The sequence below is a fragment of the Colossoma macropomum genome, unplaced genomic scaffold (assembly GCF_904425465.1).
Source record: "Colossoma macropomum unplaced genomic scaffold, Colossoma_macropomum, whole genome shotgun sequence".
NCBI lineage: Eukaryota > Metazoa > Chordata > Actinopteri > Characiformes > Serrasalmidae > Colossoma > Colossoma macropomum.
This window is the reverse complement of record NW_023494790.1, coordinates 32,037,537-32,061,398: the sequence shown is the minus strand read 5'-3', so window position 1 is coordinate 32,061,398 and position 23,862 is coordinate 32,037,537. Positions and strand designations below refer to the sequence as shown.

General features: G+C 36.8%; 1 protein-coding gene across 1 annotated transcript in view; it reads left to right on the top strand.

Moving 5' to 3' along the window:
• Positions 1-23,475, top strand: part of LOC118808885 — a 30,800-nt gene extending 7,325 nt beyond the window's left edge. Inside the window, exons 4-21 of the mRNA XM_036571769.1 lie at positions 168-269; positions 373-468; positions 872-964; positions 2,825-2,899; positions 4,924-5,040; positions 5,574-5,681; positions 6,061-6,123; positions 8,369-8,392; positions 8,617-8,709; positions 9,687-9,770; positions 10,759-10,794; positions 13,253-13,291; positions 15,223-15,309; positions 17,584-17,682; positions 18,839-18,857; positions 18,963-19,020; positions 19,446-19,514; positions 22,368-23,475. Of these exons, the coding sequence (XP_036427662.1) occupies positions 168-269; positions 373-468; positions 872-964; positions 2,825-2,899; positions 4,924-5,040; positions 5,574-5,681; positions 6,061-6,123; positions 8,369-8,392; positions 8,617-8,709; positions 9,687-9,770; positions 10,759-10,794; positions 13,253-13,291; positions 15,223-15,309; positions 17,584-17,682; positions 18,839-18,857; positions 18,963-19,020; positions 19,446-19,511 (1,259 nt within the window). The 3' untranslated portion in view covers positions 19,512-19,514; positions 22,368-23,475. The remainder of the gene's footprint in view (positions 1-167; positions 270-372; positions 469-871; positions 965-2,824; positions 2,900-4,923; positions 5,041-5,573; positions 5,682-6,060; positions 6,124-8,368; positions 8,393-8,616; positions 8,710-9,686; positions 9,771-10,758; positions 10,795-13,252; positions 13,292-15,222; positions 15,310-17,583; positions 17,683-18,838; positions 18,858-18,962; positions 19,021-19,445; positions 19,515-22,367) is intronic.
• The last annotated feature ends 387 nt before the right edge of the window (positions 23,476-23,862 follow it).

Sequence of the window (23,862 nt, the reverse complement as noted above, 5' to 3'; positions counted from 1 at the left end):
GGCTGGTTTCACAGGTCTCGGAGGAAGCCTGTGTTAGCCTTCACCCTCCTAGCTCTGGTGATGGTATGATGTGATTGTGGGAGTCCTAACTAACTAGATGACTAAATTGGGGAGAAAACTGGGGGAAAATGCAAAAAAAAAAAAATCATTCTGTATTTCTACTACAGGTTTTTCCAGTATGCACACAGGGACATTGCTTCTCTGTGTGCTGGCTTTTGTAGTTCCAGTTTTTCTAAGCTATTCAGCGTCTACCTCTTTAACAAAAAATGGTAAGTCATTTTTTCAATTGACTGCTTTTGACTTCAACAATATGTTTATGTAACGTTCTGTTAACTTAATCACTCAAACACAAATTCTGTGTTTCCTCTGTAGACGACAGCAGAAGAGCCTTAGCTGTACAGTATACGCTTGTCTGTTGTCCAAACATTGCTATGTGCCTTGCCTTTATCCTTTGGGGCGTCATTGAAGGTAAGTATTGTAATTTATATTTCAGTTATTTTTATAACTCCAGTAACCATGCCAGTAAAACTTTAACGTAAAAACTTCCTTTACCAACGAGTAACATTATGATGATACTCTGTTCCTTCTTAGCAAGGTGAGGTGGAATAATGATGACCACATGTAAATCGTTTTCATGCCTGTAGACATTAGTGACACCAGATTTAAGCTTTTGCAGTAGACATTCCAGTAAAGCTTGGGTAAAACACCATCCAAAGCTTGTGGAGTGTGCTGATGTCTAGGTTCTCCAAGTGAGGACCAATAACTCTGAGGAATCTGTTTATGTTTTTTACTGAGTCCCAAAAGAGTTGCTGTCCAAGTAATTTTACATTTCTATAGTTTATTATTTTTTAAAGCAATTAATTTGCTGCAGGGTTCTACAGAGAGGCGGCTACTTGCTCGGCCCTTAACCTGATGAGGATTCTTTCCCTGTTTTGGATTGCTCCTTATTTGGATACATTTAAAGGTATGTTTTGATGATATGGAGTGATGGACAGTAGACATAAAGAAATATAAGCATGAAGAACATAAAAGGTTCAGTATAATCCATTTTATGGCTATGAATCTTATGCAAAAAGCTTAATGAAAAGTGTATATTTAGTACTTGTACAGTGAATAACTGACCTGTGGGCAGTATATTCTGATAGTAATCGGTATATTCAAATTCAAATGTAATTAAAATGATAATTAAATAGTGTATTTACAGTTGCTTTTCCAATATAAGTGTGCATTATTTAAGATTTCTGTGTATAATGGCTGGAAAAAGCCATTAAGCCATAAAGAGCTGACCAATCAGAGCACATTAGGCTCACTGGGAGACGGGGCTTAAACACACAGGAGCTGACAGAGTGTTTCTGAGCGTGAATAGAGATGTACAGTATGAGAAAAAATAATGTGTTTTTGAAACATGAAACCCTGTAAATCTATTCTAGCAGACCCCCAAAAATAAAATTATGAATGTTGAAAATGACCATAATAGGTCCCCTTTAAGACATAGTTTAAGACAAATGTGTATTTGTGTTTGCATTTCTGTGTATAAAGGCTCTGTTTACAATTGCATTTTCACTGTCAACAGGGGCTTGCTGTCAATCAAATGCTGTGGGCAGGATGTCGGGAGGGACTTTTTAGTGCACAGGCGTGCTTTAAGAGCAATTGATGTAAATGTGTAAACTTTGGCGGAACTGGTGCATTAGCGACTGCTGCTAGTGACATGTTAACACCTGCCAACCAGGTCAAGGATAATTCAGTTCAAAGTGATTCTTGAACTCTCGACTACAAGAGCTTGTGGCTGCACCAGTGTTAGTGACACTGTGTCCAGCTTTATACCCCGGGGCATTAGAAACGTAGCTAGCCGGTTAGCAGAAGCCTATTGTGGATTGCGATCGTAACATTACAGCCTGTAAATCCACCTCTACACTTGAGCATTGTTCGACTTCTAGTAATAGAAAAACCCATCGCCATATTTCCACACTATTTTAGGAAGAGTGGACCTGCAGCTGATTAGCAAAACCACTATAAAGAAGCCCACACCTCAGCACTGGGTCTATGGCTTAACTACAGCCAACAGCTCTTGACTTGACTCCACACTTGAACACTCATAGTACCTACCTTGTTTGATTTAAACATCACAAATCCACAAATAATAATATATACTGACAGGTTGTGAACCTGAATCTCCAATTGGGCCACGCAGATTGGAAATGCCTCATCCTTCAGGTGTAAGAGCTGCGAAAATCCAGCATCGAACTGCACATGGATTCTGAAGCAGTCCTAGTGGGTGAAGTGTCGGGCATACCGCAAAATGTTTGGAACAGCAGTCAAAATACATTTCAACCACTGACTTCTTTGCTGTTCTACCTTTGGCAAAGCATACAAAGGAGATGTGCAGAACACAGCATCACAACATTTCCCAGCCCGTGCGTTGTGTGAGGGCGTGCCAAGCTTGACAGTAGGCAAGGAATAAGGATTGTGTTACAAGATGACGTCACCTTGTAATAGAGAAAATGGGCTGGAATTCCAAGGAGGCATTTCAGGCAGCTGAGAGAAGTGGTTTCTAAAGGGAGAGAGTTTCTTCCTCTTCTGTGTGCTTTGAGCTTTAAGACTTTGCAGACCATTTTCAAGCACAAAAAGCTATAATTACACACTAAAGGAAAGGGAAAAAAAACTGAAAAAGATAATAGTTCCCCTTTAAATGATGCACACTTACATGGGGAATGCAATTTTACATAAAACATTTAATAAGCATTTTCAAATTTGCATTTCAAGTTTCAGACTATAGGCCTGATCAGTACATTCATGTTCAAACTGTGGGCTTCCTGTCTTACAGAGAACCTCCAAAGATTCATTAAACGAACAGCAATTACACTAGAATATGCTGTGATAACTGCTTTCTCTTATCCAGGTACGTATACATGATTTTTATTTCAAAGTGCAGTTAATTCATAAATTGTATGTACATGCACTGACTGCCACCTCCTTGTATCTACACTTACCATATTGATGCACTTTGTACTTCAGCCTGTAGTCCATACTGTGTTTGCCCCCTGCGTACTTTGTTAGTAACACTGTATGCAGTAACACTGACGTGGTGGTGGTGGTGTGTTAGTGTGTGTTGTGCTGGTACGAGTGGATCAGACACAGCAGCGCTGCTGGAGTTTTTAAACACTGTGTCCACTCACTGTCCACTCTATTAGACACTTCTACCTTGTCAGTCCATCTTGTAGATGTAAAGTCTGAGACGACAGCTCATCTGCTGCTGCACAGTTTGTGTTGGTCATCCTCTAGTCCTGTGTCAGTGCCGATACGACGCTGCCCACAGGACGCTGTTGGCTGGATAATTTTGTTGGACTATTCTCAGTCCAGCAGTGACACTGAGGTGTTCAAAACCTCTGTGTCTGATCCACTCGTACCAGCGCAACACATACTAACACGCCACCACCACGTCAGTGTCACTGCAGTGCTGAAAATGATACATCACCCAAATAGTACCTGCTCTCTGGTGATTCTGTGGGGCTCCTGACCACTGAAGAACAGGGTAAAAGGGGGCTAACAAAGTATGCAGAGAAACAGATGGACTACAGTCTGTAATTGTGGAACTACAAAGTGCACCTATATAGTAAGTGGAGCTGATAAAATGGACAGTGAGCGTACAACAATTAACACTATGAAAACTGCTTACCTAAAACACACACTTGCCCGAAAGACATTGTTTAGCTAAGTAATACAGATTGTAAATAAACAAACGCAAACAGAACCACATGCACAATGACAAGACAGATAACACATTCATAGTAAGTTACACTGGCATTATATTTACTACAAAAATTTCAAAATGAAATCTTAAGATTATCAATATTTCCAGTGTCCATAAAAGTAATGGAATCTGTCTGTTTTGAATGAAGTAAAAGGAAAACATAACATTGCTCTGACACCAGCACACACTCAGCTGTGAGAGGAAATGAGAGAAGCTGATTTGATTGGATAATGCTGTAGTTTGCCTAACCATACCTGTTAATATTCTCTTCAGCCTCATTTTTGTACTCGTGCTATGACTACAAAAATAGGGCCCAATGTCAGTAATAGAATAGTCAGGGTTCTTGCTGATCTGACAATTAAGGTCTGTCCTTAGAAGAGACATTTAAGGCCCAATCCCATTTCACCCCTTGCCCCTACCACTTAGCCCTTAGCCCTCTGTTTTGCGCATTCACTTCTAGGGTTAGGGTGTCCCAATTTTTGTTGAGATAGAGGGGTGGGGTGATGTGTTAGGGCTACATGGCCCTCCAAACAGAGTGTTATGAGAAAAAAAGAAAAAACAGCAAGTTGGCTGCACGTGCGACCAAAGAAACCCACAGTATTTTTTACATTAAAAAATTACGACAACCATTGTATTATAAAATCGCTAACAACATGCTAATGTCTCGGTAGCTTGCTAGCTAACTTTCCCTTTCCACCTTAAGTAGTCCATCAGTATTGATGCCTAAAGCGCCAGAATGTAACTGCTGCACCATTTAAGGTGGAACAGGAAAATCTCAACAAGAAGCTGGTGAATAGCTTCAGCTTCGTATCACCAAAGAATTAGAGGTGGGCGATAATAAATAATTGTCGTATCCCCTCTTTGAAAGCATGTTACCCTAATTTTAACTAAAGCCCAGCAGTGATGTTACTGAACTTTACCCTCCTCTGCTGTCACTGCAGACTGGCAGAGTCGCCTACAGAGCACCACTAGTAGCCTGTTAATGAAGCAGTGTTTTTTTTTTTTTTTTGAATTTGAGGGTTGTCCCATTTCGTAGGGTAAGATTTCAACCACTACCCCTTGTAACTCAGTTCCAAGGGGTTAGGGTGACACTCGAAAACAAGGGGTAGGGGTAAAAAGAAGAAATGGGATTGAGCCTAAGAGTATTGTTTTTTGTTCTATTTCTACTTTAGGTCTGATTGTGCGCTTATGGGACATATATCAGAAAGACAATGATTACAGAGTGCTGCTGACAATAATTTTTCTGATGTTACTGCTGCTTGCATTGTGCATAAGAACCTTTATACAAGGTAGGAATTACAGTTTTTATTGCAATGCATTAAAGCAACACTATGTCAGTTTTGGGGATTGGGAGACCTCTTTGGTGTAGGTGTGTAATTGCATGCATGGTGTAGAAGAACATTTAGTAGCGTGGGTTGTGCTCCGTCCCCCTTCCCCGAGCGAATTGACCTCTCTTCACTGACACACTGAGAACTGGTCAGGGTTGCCAGATTGGGGAAGATGCTGCATGATAGCATCGTGGTGCTTGATATGACAATATTTGTTTATCAGTGATTTTGTTGTAGTATTTTTTCAGGACAAGTTTATTAATATTTATTATTACTATTACTTCTACTACTAATAGTAATAATAATAATAATAGCAGTAAGTGTAATAATAACAATAAATAACTATATAACTATTTAAAAGTGCCTTAATCGTTAGTGTTTTTTTTCCCTTAATTTATATTGAATATTATAAACATTTCAGCTTGATCTGCAATGTTTTTATTAATGACCTCTCCTCACAGATTCTAATTTTCATGTTTTATTTTTTAAAAAAGGTCTTACAAGCATCATCAAGAATGAAGGATTAATAAATTATCATCTAACAGAAGTCATTAATTATGGACGAGGGGTTGTTATTGTTGTGATATATAACTTTATTACCAGTAAGTAAACAGTTTCTGTTCTTTTTTGACTCGACAGTATTTGTTTTTTCTTAGTATTGTTGTAATGCACATTCATGTTTGTTAAGATCTAAATCTAAAACACATTATTTTTATATTTCATTTTTAATTTTACAGCCTTTTTGTGTAATGCAAAATCTCTATTGATTTTCAGTCTTAATCATATCTGATTGGCATGAGAAGTGTCTATGTTGAAGCATTTTCATATTCATACACCGTGGAACCTCAGAAAGTAGGAGATAATATGTGAAAGATCCATATGAAGTAATTACATCAGCACAAAACGTTTGAGCATGAAAATTAATCAGAGTTTCTGATCAGGCAAAAGCATCTAACGTAATTATCATTCTCTCATTTTCAGCTAATGTTGTGCTAGCATGGCTGCCAATCCTGACAGTGTGTTTTTCCTTCTGCAGATGTCAAGGTGAGTAGGGCACTGCATATTCTTGTATGATTTTATTTAGTTGTCAAAGGAAAACCATGTTTCATTACATCCTTGTGGAGGATGCTTTGGATCATGCAAGGTGCAGTATTATTAACACCTACCGGTCAAAGGTTTTAGAACACACTCATTTTTCCGAGTTTCTGAAATCATAGCGTAGAACAAATAAACAATTGGAGGTAAAAAAAAACTCTTTAATCATTGCACTCGAAATCCACTCTGGGTTTTCTATTTCCCACTCCTTGCCCACTCCTTGCTCACACATCAGAGAAAACCCACTCCATGCCCCCTTGAAATGATTCATTCGTTCATGGTATTTGTTATATGTCTTGAATGTAGGTGATAAGACACTACACTTTTTATTCCATTAATTATATAATTTATGGCCGTTATTAAACTAAAAACTAGTGAAACATTCTTACATACACAGGCTTTTTTCAGTAGGTATAGGCTTGAAATGATGGCCCAATAACACATCAAAAAACTGCAGAGGGTAAACAAACCCAACATGCTTTTACCATTTTACCACCATCCTCTTTACCATTCACGCCGCAAAATGGATGGAAATTGACTGCGGTCATTGGGCTGGAGGTTAAGGAACCAGCCTTGTGACCAGAAGGTCGCTGGTTCGATCCCCAGAGCTGACAGTACATGACTGAGGTGTCCTTGAGCAAGACACTTAACCCCCAACTGCTCCCCAGGCACTGCGGATAGGGCTGCCCACCGCTCTGGGCAAGTGTGCTCACTGCCTCCTAGTGTGTGTGTGTGCGCTCACTAGTGTGTATGTGGTGGTTCACTTCACAGATGGGTTAAATGCGGAGGTGAAATTTCCCTGTTGTGGGACTAATAAGGGTCACTCAATCTTAATCTTTGCTGTGACCGGAGAATTTCCAGTTTAGGTCTGCTAAAGGGTCAGCAGTGCAGAACGCTGTGTTTGAATGGCTGTGGTGTGCGAGCTGTAGCTGTCACTGCCACTGACACTTCGACTTTCTGAAAAGCTGGTCAATGCTCCTGGCAAAATCACGTCGCTCCACTCCCTGCTCTGTTCCCACTCCTCACCACTCACATACTCTGACACAGACAAAGGGTTTCTAAGTAATCAACAAACTGTTGGGAATCAACTTTGCATCAACTTTTTAAAGCTTATTTTACTTTCACTGTTAGTTGTTATTTGACAGTTAGTATAGAATTATAGGATTATTTTGGAGGTCAGTAAGGCTGTGTTTAATTCCGGTTATTATAGAAGTTAAAGGACATATTAGGGCAAAATCGGACTGCTTCTGCCCAAACTCAAAACCCCTTTCGTCATTGAATCTTTCAAAATAACAGTGATCAAAAGCCTTTCCTCACAAATATCCGTACATTAATGACCCACAAGATGCACAACCAAGCCTTTGCAGTGGCTATTCCATTTCCCTGACTTAAACCGTGGGGGATATTAATATTGATATTGATCAGATGTAAATACATTTATTTTGTCAACCATTTTTTGGTTCATGTTAATTATGTCTGTCACCAATTCATAAAGAGGTGTTTAGTTCTGGTTGGCAGGACAGTTAGTTTAAAACTGTAGGATTATTTTGGAGGTTAATAAGGCTGAGTTTAATTCTGGTTAGCCTGACAGTTAGTACAGAAAAATAGGCTATATGAACATAATGTATGTTCAAAGTCCATTTTTTTTCTTGTGCAAAAACCAATAAAGGCCTTAAAAATTTTTAGTACATTACTCAAATGTATAAATGTATAATAATAAACAGAAAATTCAAATAAGAAGCTGACGAATAGTGAACCAACTTCAGCTTTGACTCGTCTTGGTATTTGTACATTCCTTCCATACTGTGAAATTTAGGGTAACAATTTCAGGAATCTTCCACACTTTATGTAGGTGTATGTAAACTTTTGACCCACTGGACATCAGATACAATGAATCTGAAATAAATCAGTTGTTTTAAAATGATCTTTGATGCGAACAAAGCAGATGCCCTCATGGACTTTACAAAAGAAATGAAAGACAACATGAATTGTGAATCTCTGAATCTCTGAAGTTTGAAATGTTCACCTGTGCGGCTCTTCCTTAGATGTGAAATGCCAAATTCAATGTGCACCGCATGTAACACCATATCAGTGTATTGAAGAGATGTACTTGGATTTCCATGGGAGTAGCTGTACTGTTTGTCTGAACTAGTCGTGAACACTTTCGTCTAACTTTTTGTTTGCTTTTACACAGGCCTCTTCAATAGAGGATCAAAGGGTAAGTCTAAATCCACATTGCTTAAAAAGTTTTACGTCAGTTATTGTACTTGTACAATAACTGACAATAATTGACTTTTGGCATGTCAGTGTATAACAACAGTGGATTAGTTATTAATGTAAATAATGTTGTAATGTTGTGATTTATTTTTAAAGAGTGGATGAGAGAATAATAGCACTTGAAAGTGTTTAGCTTTGAAAACTTTTGTATTTTGTCTTTTGCAGTTTTGATCTGGATGTCAGTTCTGTTAATCTTGGAGGTCATAAGCGCATCATCATCAGTCTACATTCAAAATGTTTCACTGCAGACTCATAAAGGTAGGTAACTGTACTATTTCATTAACCTTGAATATGAGAAGAAACAGTTTTTCACTGGATATTGGATGATAAATATGGACATGGTGTAGATGGGACCTTACATCCTACCCCACCACTAGCTCTTTCTTTTTCATTTTTTTTCTTTAATCTTTTTTTTCTTCCAGTTGATTAGTTGTTTGTATACAGATAGGACTAATCATAAAACAGGGGAACACAAAGAATGGCGTAATTAATAAGCAGTGATCAGAGGACAGTGCTGGCTAGACTTCTAAACTAGCTGACAACATGGACCAGAAAAAATGAAATAAGACACATCGGGCCAAATTCATAAAATGCAGAGATTTGATGGGACTCGTTCATAAACGAGGACTACTGAGAGTTTTACCACGTTGAGTGATATAAGGTGTGGCCTTGCAGTAAATTGAAAATCACTCTAGATAAGATTGTATGTTAAACGTATAAACATTAGTGGACCTTGCATTTAAATCATACCCCCTTGTCTGTCGTTGCCCTGTTAAAGCTTCTGAATTAATTCTCATAATTTCTCAGCTGACTGCTTCTTTATCGGGAGCATATTATTATGTTTATGACTCAGTTATCTATATATCTATATATATATATATACACACATACATATATATATATATATATATATATATATATATATATATATATATATATATAAATATCGTATCTCCAAAATTGTAACTTTACAGGAGAAGGAAAAAACATACTTTACTTTTAATGTAAGTAAATGGAACCGGACTTTTTTCCAAGTCATTTTGGGCCGTTTCTTTTGGTCCATTCGTCATGAAATTTACAAACAATGTAAAGAACAACATAAAGGACAAAAATTCAGATACAAGGTTTTCTTCCGACAACAGCGCTATATATATTGTATCATTTGATTTTTAAAAATATTTTTATATATAAAATAATAAAATAATAATCGTAAAAATACTTTTTTCTTCTTGCAGAACGTGGAGGACTGACCTGTGTGGCTGCATATCTCCACATTTTGACTGGGATGTTATTCTTTAATGCATTGTTTTATGTTTATGGTACGGTATTCATTATTTACTCTGATCTTTTTCAGAAAGTTCTGCTGGTGGAGCAAAATAATAATGAATATTTGCCGTAATTAATCAAAGTTGTGCATGAATGGCCACAGTTTGGAGGGCCCTGAATAATGTACAAACCACTCCATATTTAATTCATAAAATATGCAATAGATGAATCAGCTGCACCCGCTTCCCTTATTTACATATCATCCCACACTCCAGTTTACTTTTATATACCTGAAATTCACATGAAACGTGTTCTGATTCATGCAGGTACAGGCCAGTTAAAGAAAAGTATTCAGCGGGCTCATGATCCAGCGCTTACTATCTATGAAAAATCCACCCAGTCACATAATACTGTTTCACATGCAAGCACAAAATTGAGGTTTTCTAGCAATATTGTTATTATGTTCTATACAGTAATGTTATTACTGTTATAAAACAGTTTGAGTATGTAACCACAAGTCAAGCAGGCTGGTAAGATAGTAAGCTTAGTTCAACCAGACATGAATTTGATTGTACAGATACCACAAGGGTGAAATTTGTGGCTAGATTGTACCATGATAACGGGCTGAGCCCACGGCCCATTTAACATGGTCACATCCTGTCCTCTAGATTCCAGAGTGCTTCCACTCTAGACAGTAAAAAAAGGACAGTGTGCCAATTCAAACCTCAAAAAAGTGTCATTTGAAATGACAAACTTTCACAGTGAAAGTGCTGCTTTACTGCTTCACTGTAATCTTTGCTTTTTGTGAATGTAACACTTTTAGCCACATTTATTCATTAATTTGCTAATATTCATTTCCAGATTTTACCTTTACTTCTGGAGTTTAATGTGTACCCCAGCACATCTTTCCGTTTGTGGTTAAATGCCAAATCACTCGCAGTCGACTATGCAAGCCAAATGTGTTCAGATAGGAATGACTGGAGTGATAACGTCACTGCTAGTCAACTCTTTCAACTTTACTCGTTTCTTTTATTTACACAGATAAATCTCATGCGGAACAGACGAGGCGATCAGTAGGTAAGTACAAATCCACATTTTTATCGTTAAACGGTTCAGGTTCACAGCAGCTCCTTTAAAGACTATCTGAGACAGAATCAAGCAAACCATTAAATATATCTTCATTGCGTGTTTGTAAGAGAAAACTCCTGAAGTGTGAAGATAATAAACTAGTATGTGTTAAAGCCGTGTTGCTGATCTGAGAATAGTTAACGTGTTTCTGTTCAAAGGACATTTTCTAGTATTAATAACTCTGTCGTTTTAAACACTTATGTGCTTGTAATGTTTAGGAAATGTAGTTCAGTAGTTCTTGTTTTTAAGGAGGAAACAGTAATGACACAATGAAGTATCTGTCTAGTCTCTAATGCCAACTTCATAGTTTATGTTTTTGAATGGAAAATATGTTGCCATGTTGTCGTTTTCCCTTAATTCACTCTTATGTGAAGTACGAGATGAAAACATGTCATTAACTGTCCTGAAATTCTGTAGAAAAGCTGTATGTGTTGAAACGTTGGACGTGAGTGTCCTTGCAGTAGAGGCGGGCGATATAGCAAAAAAATCACAATACTTGTTCACGATACCTATGATGATTGAGACAGATACAAAGCAGTAGTAGTGCCACATTTGAAAACTGATATCAAAAGTCTTGGCCCAGTGATTTTTATTCAACATTTCACATACTGTACGGCACCAAAACCAAAACTGGACAAATTACAGTCTTTCTTAATGAAACTTGCAGTTGGTCAGTGTTCTGTAAGTACTGACGATATCCACAATATGCTCAGAAAAGCATATTGTGTATCATGATAATAATGATACAATATATTGTCATAGTTCCCACTTATACTTTGCGGCACTTTCAATGAAATTAAATTAGATTAAATTTTAATTTTAATGAAATTTCACTGGCGAAGGCTAGTGTTACTGGGTCTTAGCTCCTTTGAACTCAGACTCCCAAATGGACTATGGGTAATATTGTTCAAGTTCATCATATAAAGAACGTTTCTTGTGTTAGCACACACCATCCCTTATTTTACTTTAAAGGGTGATTCCAGGTCTCAAACTATTCAATGCTGTAAAATCCTTATAAAACACCCACATATATGAGCATGCATACTGAATTCTGTACTAATGTGGACATTTTTTAAAACCTGCTCAAGGTGAACTCCAGTGTCACATTTCAATTTAGGTGTAATACATTGGGTTAGATTAAATATTAACTGAAAAACGAAATACTTATTTCTTGCTGTTAGTACATTGGTTCGCCATATCGGCATTTGACCATTTCTGATGTAAAGCAATTTTTCCTGAACCTGTGCTGTTATACTGAATGAGTCCTTTTGTTCTACCCCAAAATATTCCTCTAGTACCATATCTATTCACTCTGAAAAAGCTTGTTATTGCTGAAATCCTTGTCTATTAAATTCAACACAATGAAGAACTGCCAGTGAAATATAACTGGGTGTCATTGCATATTTAACTGGTTTACACTCATATTCTTTGTAACTGAACTATATTCTGCACTCGCTAGTTGAGATCAGCAGTTTGCTCTTAGGCTAACAGGCTGCTTCAGTAATATCAAGAAACAGGGTTTCCGGAATGAGTCACAGCCAAACTGCATATAGGATAAAGACTATGTTACATGAATGCCTGCTTCACATCCCCATGCATAAGTCAGAATGGGTATCAAATGTGATTATACATCACTGCTAGCTTGGCGCTAGCTTGGTGTCCCTTGTGTTGTTGTTAGTGGGAACCAGAAAATAAACAGCATTATATTTGGCTACAACACATTACAGTAAAAACATTCAGCTGAAAGTGAATTAAATTGATTATCCACAACAGTGATCTGAGGTGTGTGAGGTATGGTAAAATTTTATTTATTTTTTTTTCCCAGTTTTATTTTTTTCACATTCATTATATTACTTTTTGGAGGTAACTGTGGCCAACACTGATCTCAGGTCACAGCATCCAAGTTATACCTAGCTCAGATAGTCATCTTCTGTAGGAAGCAAGCCCTGTCAACTTTTTTCGTGGTGATTTTGGAAGTAACAGAGAATAAATGTTTAACTGAACCACACACACACACACACACACACACACACACACATTATCTTAGCTGCTTATCCTTCTGGGTCGCAAGGGGTGCTGGAGTCTATCCCAGAGGTCATTGGGCGGAAGGCAGGATACACTCTGGACAGGTCGCCAGTCCATCACAAGGCAGGCACACAGACATATACATTCACACACCATTCACACCTAGGGGCAATTTAGCGTCTCCAGTTCCCCTGACTGCATGTCTTTGGACTGTGGGAGGAAACCCACGGAGACACAGGGAGAACATGCACACTCCACAGGCCCTTTTTGCTGTGAAGCGGCAGGGCTCAGCGCTACCCACTGCACCACCGTACTGTCCTTAACTGAACCAGTTTTATTTGTTTACTTTTTGGAAGTAACTACTGCCATCTTTGATCTCCAGAGATTGACTCTACAGTCACAGAGCCACAGCGAACATCAGGTAAGTGTAAAACTCTGTTTTCATGCTCTGGCTGATTCAACTAATCTGATCTTTAATAAGCCCTTCCTAAAACACTTAAGTATGTAGGACAGACATACACTAAGGCCAGGGTTTGGAACCAGTGGGCCAGACAAATGAACAGGTCTGCCTTACCTTTCCTGTCATTGGTCTGTCAGAATCTGTCCATAATGACACTTGAGTAATTTTGTTTAAATTTGCTTTAAATTAAAATTAGAATTAAATCACTTTTACTTTTCCAAAGTATGTTTACTTTGCTAGTTTAATTTTTAATAATGTTACATTCATTTTGATTTTCGAAGTGAGAATAAATAAAAACATCCTCTACAGGGAACACACTTCTGCACATTTTAATACACAATTACTGTTTATTTGCTGAATTTAACATAGAAAATGTGCAAATTTATGGCATGTTTATATTTATTTATATATATTTTCCTAATTTGTTAAACTCAGCAAAAAAGAAATTGTGCACTGAAGTTAGTAGAAAATGCTCATTTAAATTAGTTCCCTGTAGAAGATTTCACTCAACAAAACATGGTGTTCAAGCCTTTGCAAATGACTGCGTTCATTAAACTTATGTTTAATTACTTATGTTAGTTATTGCTAATGCCTGTTAGCAATATGTTTTTAAAGTATAAACCAAAAAATAGACTCAACAGTAGCAAACTCTGCATTGTCTTTCAGGATTCCATACTACTTTGTTGAAACTGCATGTAGTTTAATATAAACCGTACTCCTTACACATTTCACAGAAAGATGTGTAAATACTGGGAACTAGCAGAACATACTGTAAACAGTCTCAGGACACATTTTTTGTCATGTAATATCGTGATTTGCCTTGTACAGGTTATTTCTCGTAATATAGCTGACTCAACTCAGAAATATTTTAAAATCAAAACTTATTTACTTTTACTTGAGTAATTTCATTGATTAGTAATTTAACTCAAGTAAATTGTTATAGCAGTAACAGTCCTCTTACTGTTTTAGTACTCTTTCTACCATTGGTCCAGACTGAGGTATTCTTCTTATATTTATTAATCTTGTTTATTATTATTATTATATTATTATTATTATTACATGGGTTATACGTTTGTATGCAAAAGTTTCGGGCACATTTGGTCAAATTACATGTTGTGTTGATTTGTGAAAATACGTTAATATGTCCTCTACAGAGAAGACACTTCTGAACATTTTAATGCATGTTTACTGTTCATTTAAAATGTATTGTTCATTATTGGGGAAAAATAAACATTAAATGTGGCCTTTGCAAAAGTCATGGCACATTTTATATTGTATGTTCTGTTTTTAGTGTTTAATATGTTAAATAAACAGAAATTGTACATTAACATTTTCTGAAAAATGCCGTTTGTTCTCTATAGATGTGTTAACTTACTTTCACTTAAAAGATCAATAAAATATGTCATTTGAGCAGGGGTGCTAAAACTTCTGCATACAACTGTACATTGCAAACCATGTAATACAATGTGCCCCATTGTACCCTGAAGAAGTTCACACTATTTCAACACTTGACACATCAGTTCCAATCTAATACTATGTCAAACAATGAGTAGTGAGTAGAGCAGGTTGAAGGAACCCTGTTTGGTTTTGTTCATATACAGTTGTGACAAAAAGCTGTAATTGTATTATTTAATTCAATCGTGCCATATCTACATATACAGAACAAAGGGTTTAAACCCATAGTTCCCAACCACAGTCATGGAGTGCAGCTGTCCTGCACATTTTAGTGTTTACAATCTTATTTCAACTCAGGAAGGGTTTGTTAATGAGCTGAGTAGTTGTTTCAAGTGTCTTAGAGCAGGAAAAAAACAACTTGGCACACAGTACATTTTATACCGTAAAATATTTTAGAAACCTCTCTTCTTAAAATTAAACCAAGTCTTATATTACAGGTCATGCCATTGTGTACATGCTGGGGGCAGTGGGTCTCAGTTTTGTGAATTCTGTTGCACTGGCAGTAGAACTGATTCTCAAAGCACGTAAGTGAGATCAACAGTGTTTACCAGCAATGATGATCATTTAAATATACAACCAGTGCATTTTTGTATCCCATGTAAACAGAATATGCACATAACAGTAACTCCACTCCATGATCTTACTGGTAATGTTGCAAAATATAGCTTAATTGCAAAAGTGATACTAAATAATGATGGATTATCCTTTACTGCAAACTTCAATTCCAAAACTTTGGGACAGTATGTGAAATACTAAAAAAAACACAGAAAGCAGGGATGAGTAAATTCAGTTTGACATGATTTGAAATTGAAAACAGTACAAAATTATAGTTTTTGATGTTGCTAAGAAGTTGTAACAGAAGCATGTTTACCACTGTTTTATATCACATTTCCTTTTAACACTTAATAGTTGTTTAGGGACTGAAGACACCAATTGATCCATAGGAGTCCAAGTCGAATTTTTTGCTGTTCTGTCTTCAACTGTGCAACCATACAGGGTCTTTGTTGTTGTATTTTGCTCTTATAATGCGCCACACATTTTCAATAGATAGATATGTTCTGATTCGGTAGGGCGGGAGTTCTGGACTGCAGGTCTAGCACCCGTACTCTCTGGTTGTGCAGCCATGCTTTTGTAACTAAGCATGTTGAAATAAGCACGTCCTTGAAAAAAAGTGTCTAGAAAGCAGCATATGTTGCTCCAAAATGTCTCACTGTTAATCATACCAGACCTTGACAGTGCCTTTTGAACTTTTAACCTACCCTCATGTTGGTAACAGTCTGGATGGACCTTTTCTTCTTTGGCCAGAAAACATATTAAAAATTAATATTAATATAAATGATCTGAAAGGTTGACTCGTCAGATCACATTACACTTTTCCACTGTGCTTCAGTCCATTTCAGATGAGCTTGATCCCAGAGAAGTCAGCAGTGTTTCTGGGCATTGTTGACATCCATTGTGCATAGAACACAGTTAGGGATGGAATTGATAAGATTGTATTGATAGCAGTGCCATTATAGACTCAACAGTCAAATTCTTTAACAATTCTCTTGTTGATTCCTGCTTGGTTTTCTGTGTGGAAAAAAGTAGGTTGACACAGGTTTTCAGCATCAATGCAGCTGTTTTATTACCTTGGACCTTTGTTAAAATAAATTACAGTGCTTCTTTATTTTAAAAACAAAACCTAAACTTGCTCGTGCTGTGTCTACAGATATCAGTGTAGATTTTAACATATTGCTGGTGTTTACACCCTTACTTGAAATGATCATTCTACAGATACTGCAAACAGCACTGATGTCATTTTTCTTATCATCTGAAATGAAGCTACACTTCGGTCCGCTTCTTCCTCTCTTCATGTTTCCAGCGGTGCAGACGCAGAGTGTAAAGTCATGATATGAGTTTTTGAAATGAGCTCCTGTCAGGAAAACATGCCGCCATCAATATAAGGAACTGATGAATTTGGAGGTGTACTATTTCGATGCATCGGAGAATTTTGGAACTGGAATCGGTTCAGTACAGTCTTAATTTACATTTGTGGATACAGCAATGAGCCCATGTGGTGATATCCATTAAAGAAGCGTGTTGGTTTTTAATGCATTGCCGTCTGAGGGGTCGAAGGTCATAGACATTCGGACGTTTTTGTGGATTCCCTGAATCTTTTAATAATGTTATGCACTGTTGAGGGTGAAATACCTAAAATCCTTGCAATTGTCTTTGAGGACTGTTGTTCTTAAACTGTTGGATTATTCGCTGTCGCATTTTTTGGTAAAGCAGGAAGCCTCGACAGTCTTTGCTCATGGCCCTTGCTCCTTTTTACTCAAATGTGATTTATTTAAGTAAATTTTTAAGTTTATTTAAGTTTATTTAAGCAGTATTTATTTAAGATATTTTCACATATTTCAACATTTCACGATGTTCCTAATCTTAAATTGGCCCTGTCCCAACTTTTTAGAACATGTTACAGGCATTAATTTCTTAATGAGTTTATTTGAAAAAAACAATGAAGTTGATAAAGTAAAACATTAAATATCTTTTTTTTGGTACTGTTTTTGCCAGGTTGAAGTGTATTTAAAAATATATTCTTCTTCTTTTTACTTGCATTTCACATACTGTCCCGACTTTTTTTGGAATACAATAACCTCAGGAAATTTAAGTAGAAGAATTATTCATTTATTTCATTAGCATAATTTCCATTTAAATTACGTTATTGTTATGTTTTGCAGGCACAGATGTGTGTAAAGAAACTTTGTTAGTAAAAATCCTTTTGATCCCGTTCTTTTTTTATTAATATTATCCATTAGGAAATGGTGAGCGTACAGTGGAAGACCTGCGAGTCATTCTCATACCCTCTGAATGTATCTTTGCTATATGCTGCCTTATGCTACAAATATCTGCATTCTGTAAGTATAATTATAAACACTGCACAGTTTGTAATCTCACATTCAACACAAAGTTTAACTTTGCTCTCAAATTCCCAAATTACCTGTATATATATATATATATATATATATATATATATATATATATGACAAATGCTTCATTCATTCATTCATCCTCTATGCCGCTTATCCTCCTGGGTCGCGGGGGGGATACTGGAGCCTATCCCGGCGCTTATTGGGTAGAAGGCAGGAAACACCCTGAAATATACGTCATGAGTCCAAATTAATAATCAAATTATTCTGCCTGTAGTTTGTAGACTTTATGCAGGGAGATAAAAACAATAAAAAAGAAAAGAGAAAGGAAAAGAGCTTGTGGTAGGGGAGGGATCTCATATGTGAGATCCCATCTACACCATGTCCATATTTGGATCATCTAGTATCCAGTGGAAAACTGTTTCTTCTCACAACCAAAGTTATAGGCGCAGTATACGATTCTGGAGAGCGATTGTTGCTACAACAATAGCTAGGTTGTTGCTACTGTGAAGCTAACCAGTTACAAACATTAGCAACAGGACAAAACCATACTGCCCTATCGGTTCTCTGAAACAGCAAAAATAAGTTACCCACCTGTCAAGCAGAGCATCTTCCTCGTACCTTTTTATGCCTTTTCAACTCTCGATAAAGGTGAAGCTTCTTTTTTGCCAGCTTCTTGATCAAACTTTTCACTGTTGTCACTGTTGGAACAAAACCTCAAAATTGTAACTTGTATTTTTATCAGTTCAGCTACCACAGAAGTGTATTTCTGCTTAATACTGTATAGATAATGTAATCTTTTTGAGATTTTGCTGGCTTTTCATTATCTGTGGCAAAGTTTTCTTTTTTTCCAGCTTTCAATTTTAAACAAAATTCATAAGCAAATTTCAGGCTTGATGAATAAAAAAGTGGATTATAATGATTTGGATATTAGAACAGTGCTGTAATGTGAAAAGACAAAAAAGAAACAAACTGGAAACTTGATATAAACTAAAATTTATGCAGATTTGAAATTTATGCAGATGTGACAGGTCCTCAGCTAGAATGCATTTATTTTTTATACAAATGTATTTACTGCTATTGCACATGAACATGAAAAGGTTATAACTGTATTGGTCTCTTTGTCTCTGTCCCTCTGCTACAGGGCGGACAAACAGAGAAAAGTAAGTTTATATTATAGAGTAATATAGACTTAAAAAAAGTTTCATTCCTTAGCAGTTTGATTCACAGAATACATTCATGAATTATTTTTGCTCTCACTGTGACAGCTTGATGGACGATCTAAGGGACTTGTGTCAATTGTTTGGGTGTAAACAGGCGTCAGTGGTGAGTATGTTATTTTAGCATTTTAAAAAAGCAATATATGCAAATTGTCCATTAAAAAAACAAATGTACTTGTAGAGAATGCAGGTACACCGATTTTATATTACTTGCTGGCAGTACTTTATGATTTACTGGAATTAACTAAAGGAAAATTAACTGGAGATTATCTTTTTGTTTTATTTTATTCACACAAAGTTTTCTTCTATTCCTGTTTCAATAATCCATCAAAGAGCCAATCATGTAAAACTGCCAATCAAATTTCCAAATTGCTACTTATTGCTCATTTAAGATTTGATTTGTTTGAGTATCGCAACCACTTCTCAGTAAAGTTTTCTTTGCAAATATTAGTGCAGTATGTATATCAGATAACAATATTGTCTTTGATTGTAGTGTCAAGTTTAAAATGTCATATCTTACCTTAAACGCAGGACTCACCAGTACACAATCATGAACTACAGGCTATACCGTCTACGGAAGCTGCTCCTGCTCCTTAGGAGGTAAGATGGAGATCGCATTCTTTATACTATCAATATAAGATGTTGACTGAAAAGGATTTCAGACACCTGTATTTCACAACAGACCATTTGCAGAGTTCTGAGAAAATCTCATCTCACAGCTGTTTTTGCTGTGTCAGTCGAACTGTCAATGCAGGCTACCTGGTAGCATTCGGAGCACTTGTGCTAAATTGGCTTATGAGCTGAGCAGTACAAAGGAAACTTCGGAAATATATAGAGAACATTTTATTATTCAAAACTAATCTGGCTTTGATGTTCAGTGCAAATATACATGTTTGAGAATTAACAAAACATGCATGTAGGACAATTTAAAGCCAACAAAAAAATCTTTAAACCATGTTTACATTAAATAAAGCAGGGAAATTTTTTAGCCACTCAACTGTCTGTGCGGTCAAACTCTCGTCTGGTAGGAGTGCGTATAAATTTCACATAATAGTTCAACAACCTGAATAAAAAAAAAAACTTCAATGATTTGTGGTGAACTAACCAAAGCTATTATCGATATTATCTATAATACCACTACTAAGAATTAAAAATAATACTACAATAACAATAATACGTTTAGTAATCCAGTACAAACATAAATATACTTATTCAATATGCACATTGATAGAAACAACTATTCCATGTTCCATTTAAAGACATATTACACCGTGCTTTTGTTTTATAATACTGACTCCACACAAAAAAATAAAAAACACAACTGGTGCAGAAGTATCGCAAACACTGTTTTGTTCATTTCACATTTTTTCTTTAAAGTCATTGTAATTTTAACACTATAAAGCACAGCCATTCACTTATGCGCCATTGAATGCTGTATTTTTATTGGCCTACTAAGTCTGGGTGCTTCATGTTAATGATATGTAAACGAGGTGCTGGTAGGCTGGCGCTTGATTTCACGCGCTAAAGCTGATTCATCATTTGTGCTTAAATCTACACTTGTTTCCATGTCGTACGAATGTTTCATGAATCAGACACAGGGAATTTCAAACGTCTTTAAAAGCAGTCAATTCTGCACTCTTTTTACGCACCGTTCATTAATAAGGGCTAATGTTTTTAATCATATTTGAGCACTGTGTAGTCCTATTTAATCTGACTGATTTATTAAGTTAACTGTTAGCAGCAAAGTTAATAGAAGCTAACTAGTTAGCTAAATGAACGTAACAGTTTTGTGCAACATTATTTAGAGTTAGACATCACATTAAAATGATTTTTAGCCAACATTATAACCCAGATTGTAACGGGACAGAACCAGCCAGTCGCTAACAGCAAAAAACGAGAGGCTTTACTTATAAAAGGTTTGACAATACTCGTAGTCAGTAAACAGGCGGTCAAATTGGAAAAGGCCAAAATACAGAGAATGACAAACAGAACAAAAATCAGGCAACAAGATCCAAATAGGCAAAGTCAAGAAGTCCAAAAATACAGTCAAGAAAACTTGAAGGCAATATCACAGATAGAAACACTCAGTACCTCTACGGGGAGACACAATACCTCTCAAAGCCTGGGCTTAAATACTAGGCTAGACGTTTTCGTAAAATACACATAGCAGGTGAGACAGGTTAGGTGAACGGGAACGGTGATTGGTGGATTGTGGACATGTGGTCTCCCAAAGAGTTCTGGGAAATGGAGTCTTTAAAAATGTCACAGCCAGAAGAATGACACAGATAAAGTTTACCTCATCTGAGAGCCACTATAAGTTTGTAGTTTTGAAACTGAACTGTGAGTTTGGTCTTCTATAGAGTTTAAACTTTTTCAGCTTCAGGAATGAAATAAGAACCGCACCTTTCCACCATCTCTTAGTATAATCATTTGGAACAATTTTCTGTCACCGCCGTTCTCACTGCAGCTTTGTTATGGGGAGCTCTATCAGAGCTTGTCCTTCATTTGACAGAGGATGATTGTGATTGGCTAAGAGACATATCATTCACAATACTGTAATTCATAAAATGCTCAGCTGCTTAAATACAACACAGTTGACTCAAACACCATAAAACACTTTCTTTATTCTGTAAAACAAAAACAGTTTTTCTGTATGTCTGAAGGTGCATTTATACTTACAGTTTGGTTCTCTTGGTCCGGACCAAAGCAGAAAATGATACCTTGTTGCAATTTAGCTCTGGTTTGCTTAGCGTGTACACTTATATATTTAGCATTGAACCAAAGATGTAAACAAAAGTCTTATGAGTAAAAGGTCACAACTGACTGGGCAAATGTTATAGTATACAATAACTGTGATAATGCTTACTGAACTTTCTAAATCATGCTGTTCTCTGTTCTACCGGGACTTGTTGGTTTTATTTATGTCTTGTTTGATCTGTCTTGTGATATTAGAACTATAAGCCACAAGATTCCCTGCATTACCTTAGTTTTGCACCATGCATAGCAGGCTGAAATCCCTGTAACAGCCTTCAGTCACTTACTGCTTTTAGAGAAATGTTGCTGCCTTAATACATAGGATAATTTCTATGTGCAGTCAAATGTACACATTGAATATTTTATAATGACTGTAAACATGCCTCAGCCTCGTTTTTAAACCAAAACTATCCATTCGAGAGGACATGACGATTCATTCTGTCTTTGGTCCGTTTAGACATCTTTGGTCTGTATTGCATTCATGCCTCAAACGAAATGCACTAGAGTGGTTTTGAAGCGAACTGAGCCAAACCTGCCCAGAGGGTCTCAGTCCTCTTATTTGGTACGCACCAGAGTTCGAAAGGCAGTGTTCTCACTTGCTCTAATGAACAACACTAACAGAGTAATCCAAACCAAACCTGCCAAGTCTGAACACACAGTTTAAAAGCAGTAAAAATATTTTTTGCATCTTTTTTGCAGGTATTGAGGAAGTATTGCTTCTTGTATACAGACCACCTAAATGAAGACACGTTAGGTTTGGAGCCATCTGAAGGACACGGATGGATCTGTGGTTGTGATTTCTGCTCAAAGGAACGTCATGTTTGGTACATACAGAAAATCCCAGCAGGTACTGGGCCAACCAAAGACACTGAAGCAGTCTCTACTTGGACATGATTGTTCAGTGACATGGAACAAAATATGAACTTAACAGCATTAAGAGCATTTAGTCTCTAACGCTGGTACACTAAACTTGCCATTCCACTACCATGCCAGCCTCACTGCTGTGCTGAATCATTCACCACCCGAATAATATCTGGTCCTCATCATCATCATCATCATCGTTAACCGTGTAATCCAGATAGGGGCGTGGTAGCAGTTGGGAGAGCAGAGAATCCCAGATGACCCTGACCCCCTGGACAGGGCTGTGTAATATCTGGTCCTGGGGTCAGAAACTGACCCAATGCTCTATGCTGTCCCATCACCTGGGGATAGAAAAATACTGCACAGGGAGATATGAAATCGGTTTTGGGATGATAAATTTGCACGTTAATGTCTGCAAAATTTACAGTGATGAAATAATGAACATGCCAGCCAGACAAGTCACTACAAAGCAATGTTTAATGCAGAAACCTTTTTTATGCTTTATAAGTAGGTTTTGCTACAGTATTACTAATTTCCACTAGTCCCCCTTTGGAATTTGCATGGGTAAGTTAGCGTGACACTACTAGTAATAATATATGTTTACATCTGATGGCAGCTATAATCAATACAGTACAAAATGCACAATTCAATGTGCACGACATTACTTTTTCATAGAGATATGCAGAATGTGTGTCAGGATGTAAAGCAAAACCTCTATTACACCGTTATTTTGTTGCTTGATCTCTTCACAGAAAAACACTAGAGGACGATTTGCATTTAAAAGACAAAATACTGAATTGTCGAAACTGAATACAGTCGACCTTGAACTATAATCAACACAGCTATTTTGCTTTCCACAGTGTGATACTCCAAATGTATATGCCTCAGTCAGTGCAGGGCAGTCACGGTGCAAAAAGTGTAATGCAGTATGTCCTCCTAATGTTTTAGTTGTGGTGTTTTAGCAACACTCATTGCTAACAGGTATACAAAATCAAACACATAGCCGTGCATTTTTTCCTTAGACAAAAACTGGCATCGGAATGGGTCGTATTGAAGAGCTCAACAGTAGTTTAGTGGAGGAAGGACAGTGGTCTGGGACTGTGTTTCAGGGTTTGGGCTCGGCCCCTTAGTTCCAAAAGACCTTTTACACAATTATATGCTTCCGAATTTGATAAATATATATATATGTAAGTATATATATATATATATATATATATATATATATATATATATGCTCCACACCTATACATGGTGTTCTGATGAGAGCACCAGCACAAAGTGGGAGCCTGTGTCGTAGCCTTAAAGGTGCGTTTTCCTACTTGCACTGAGTGAC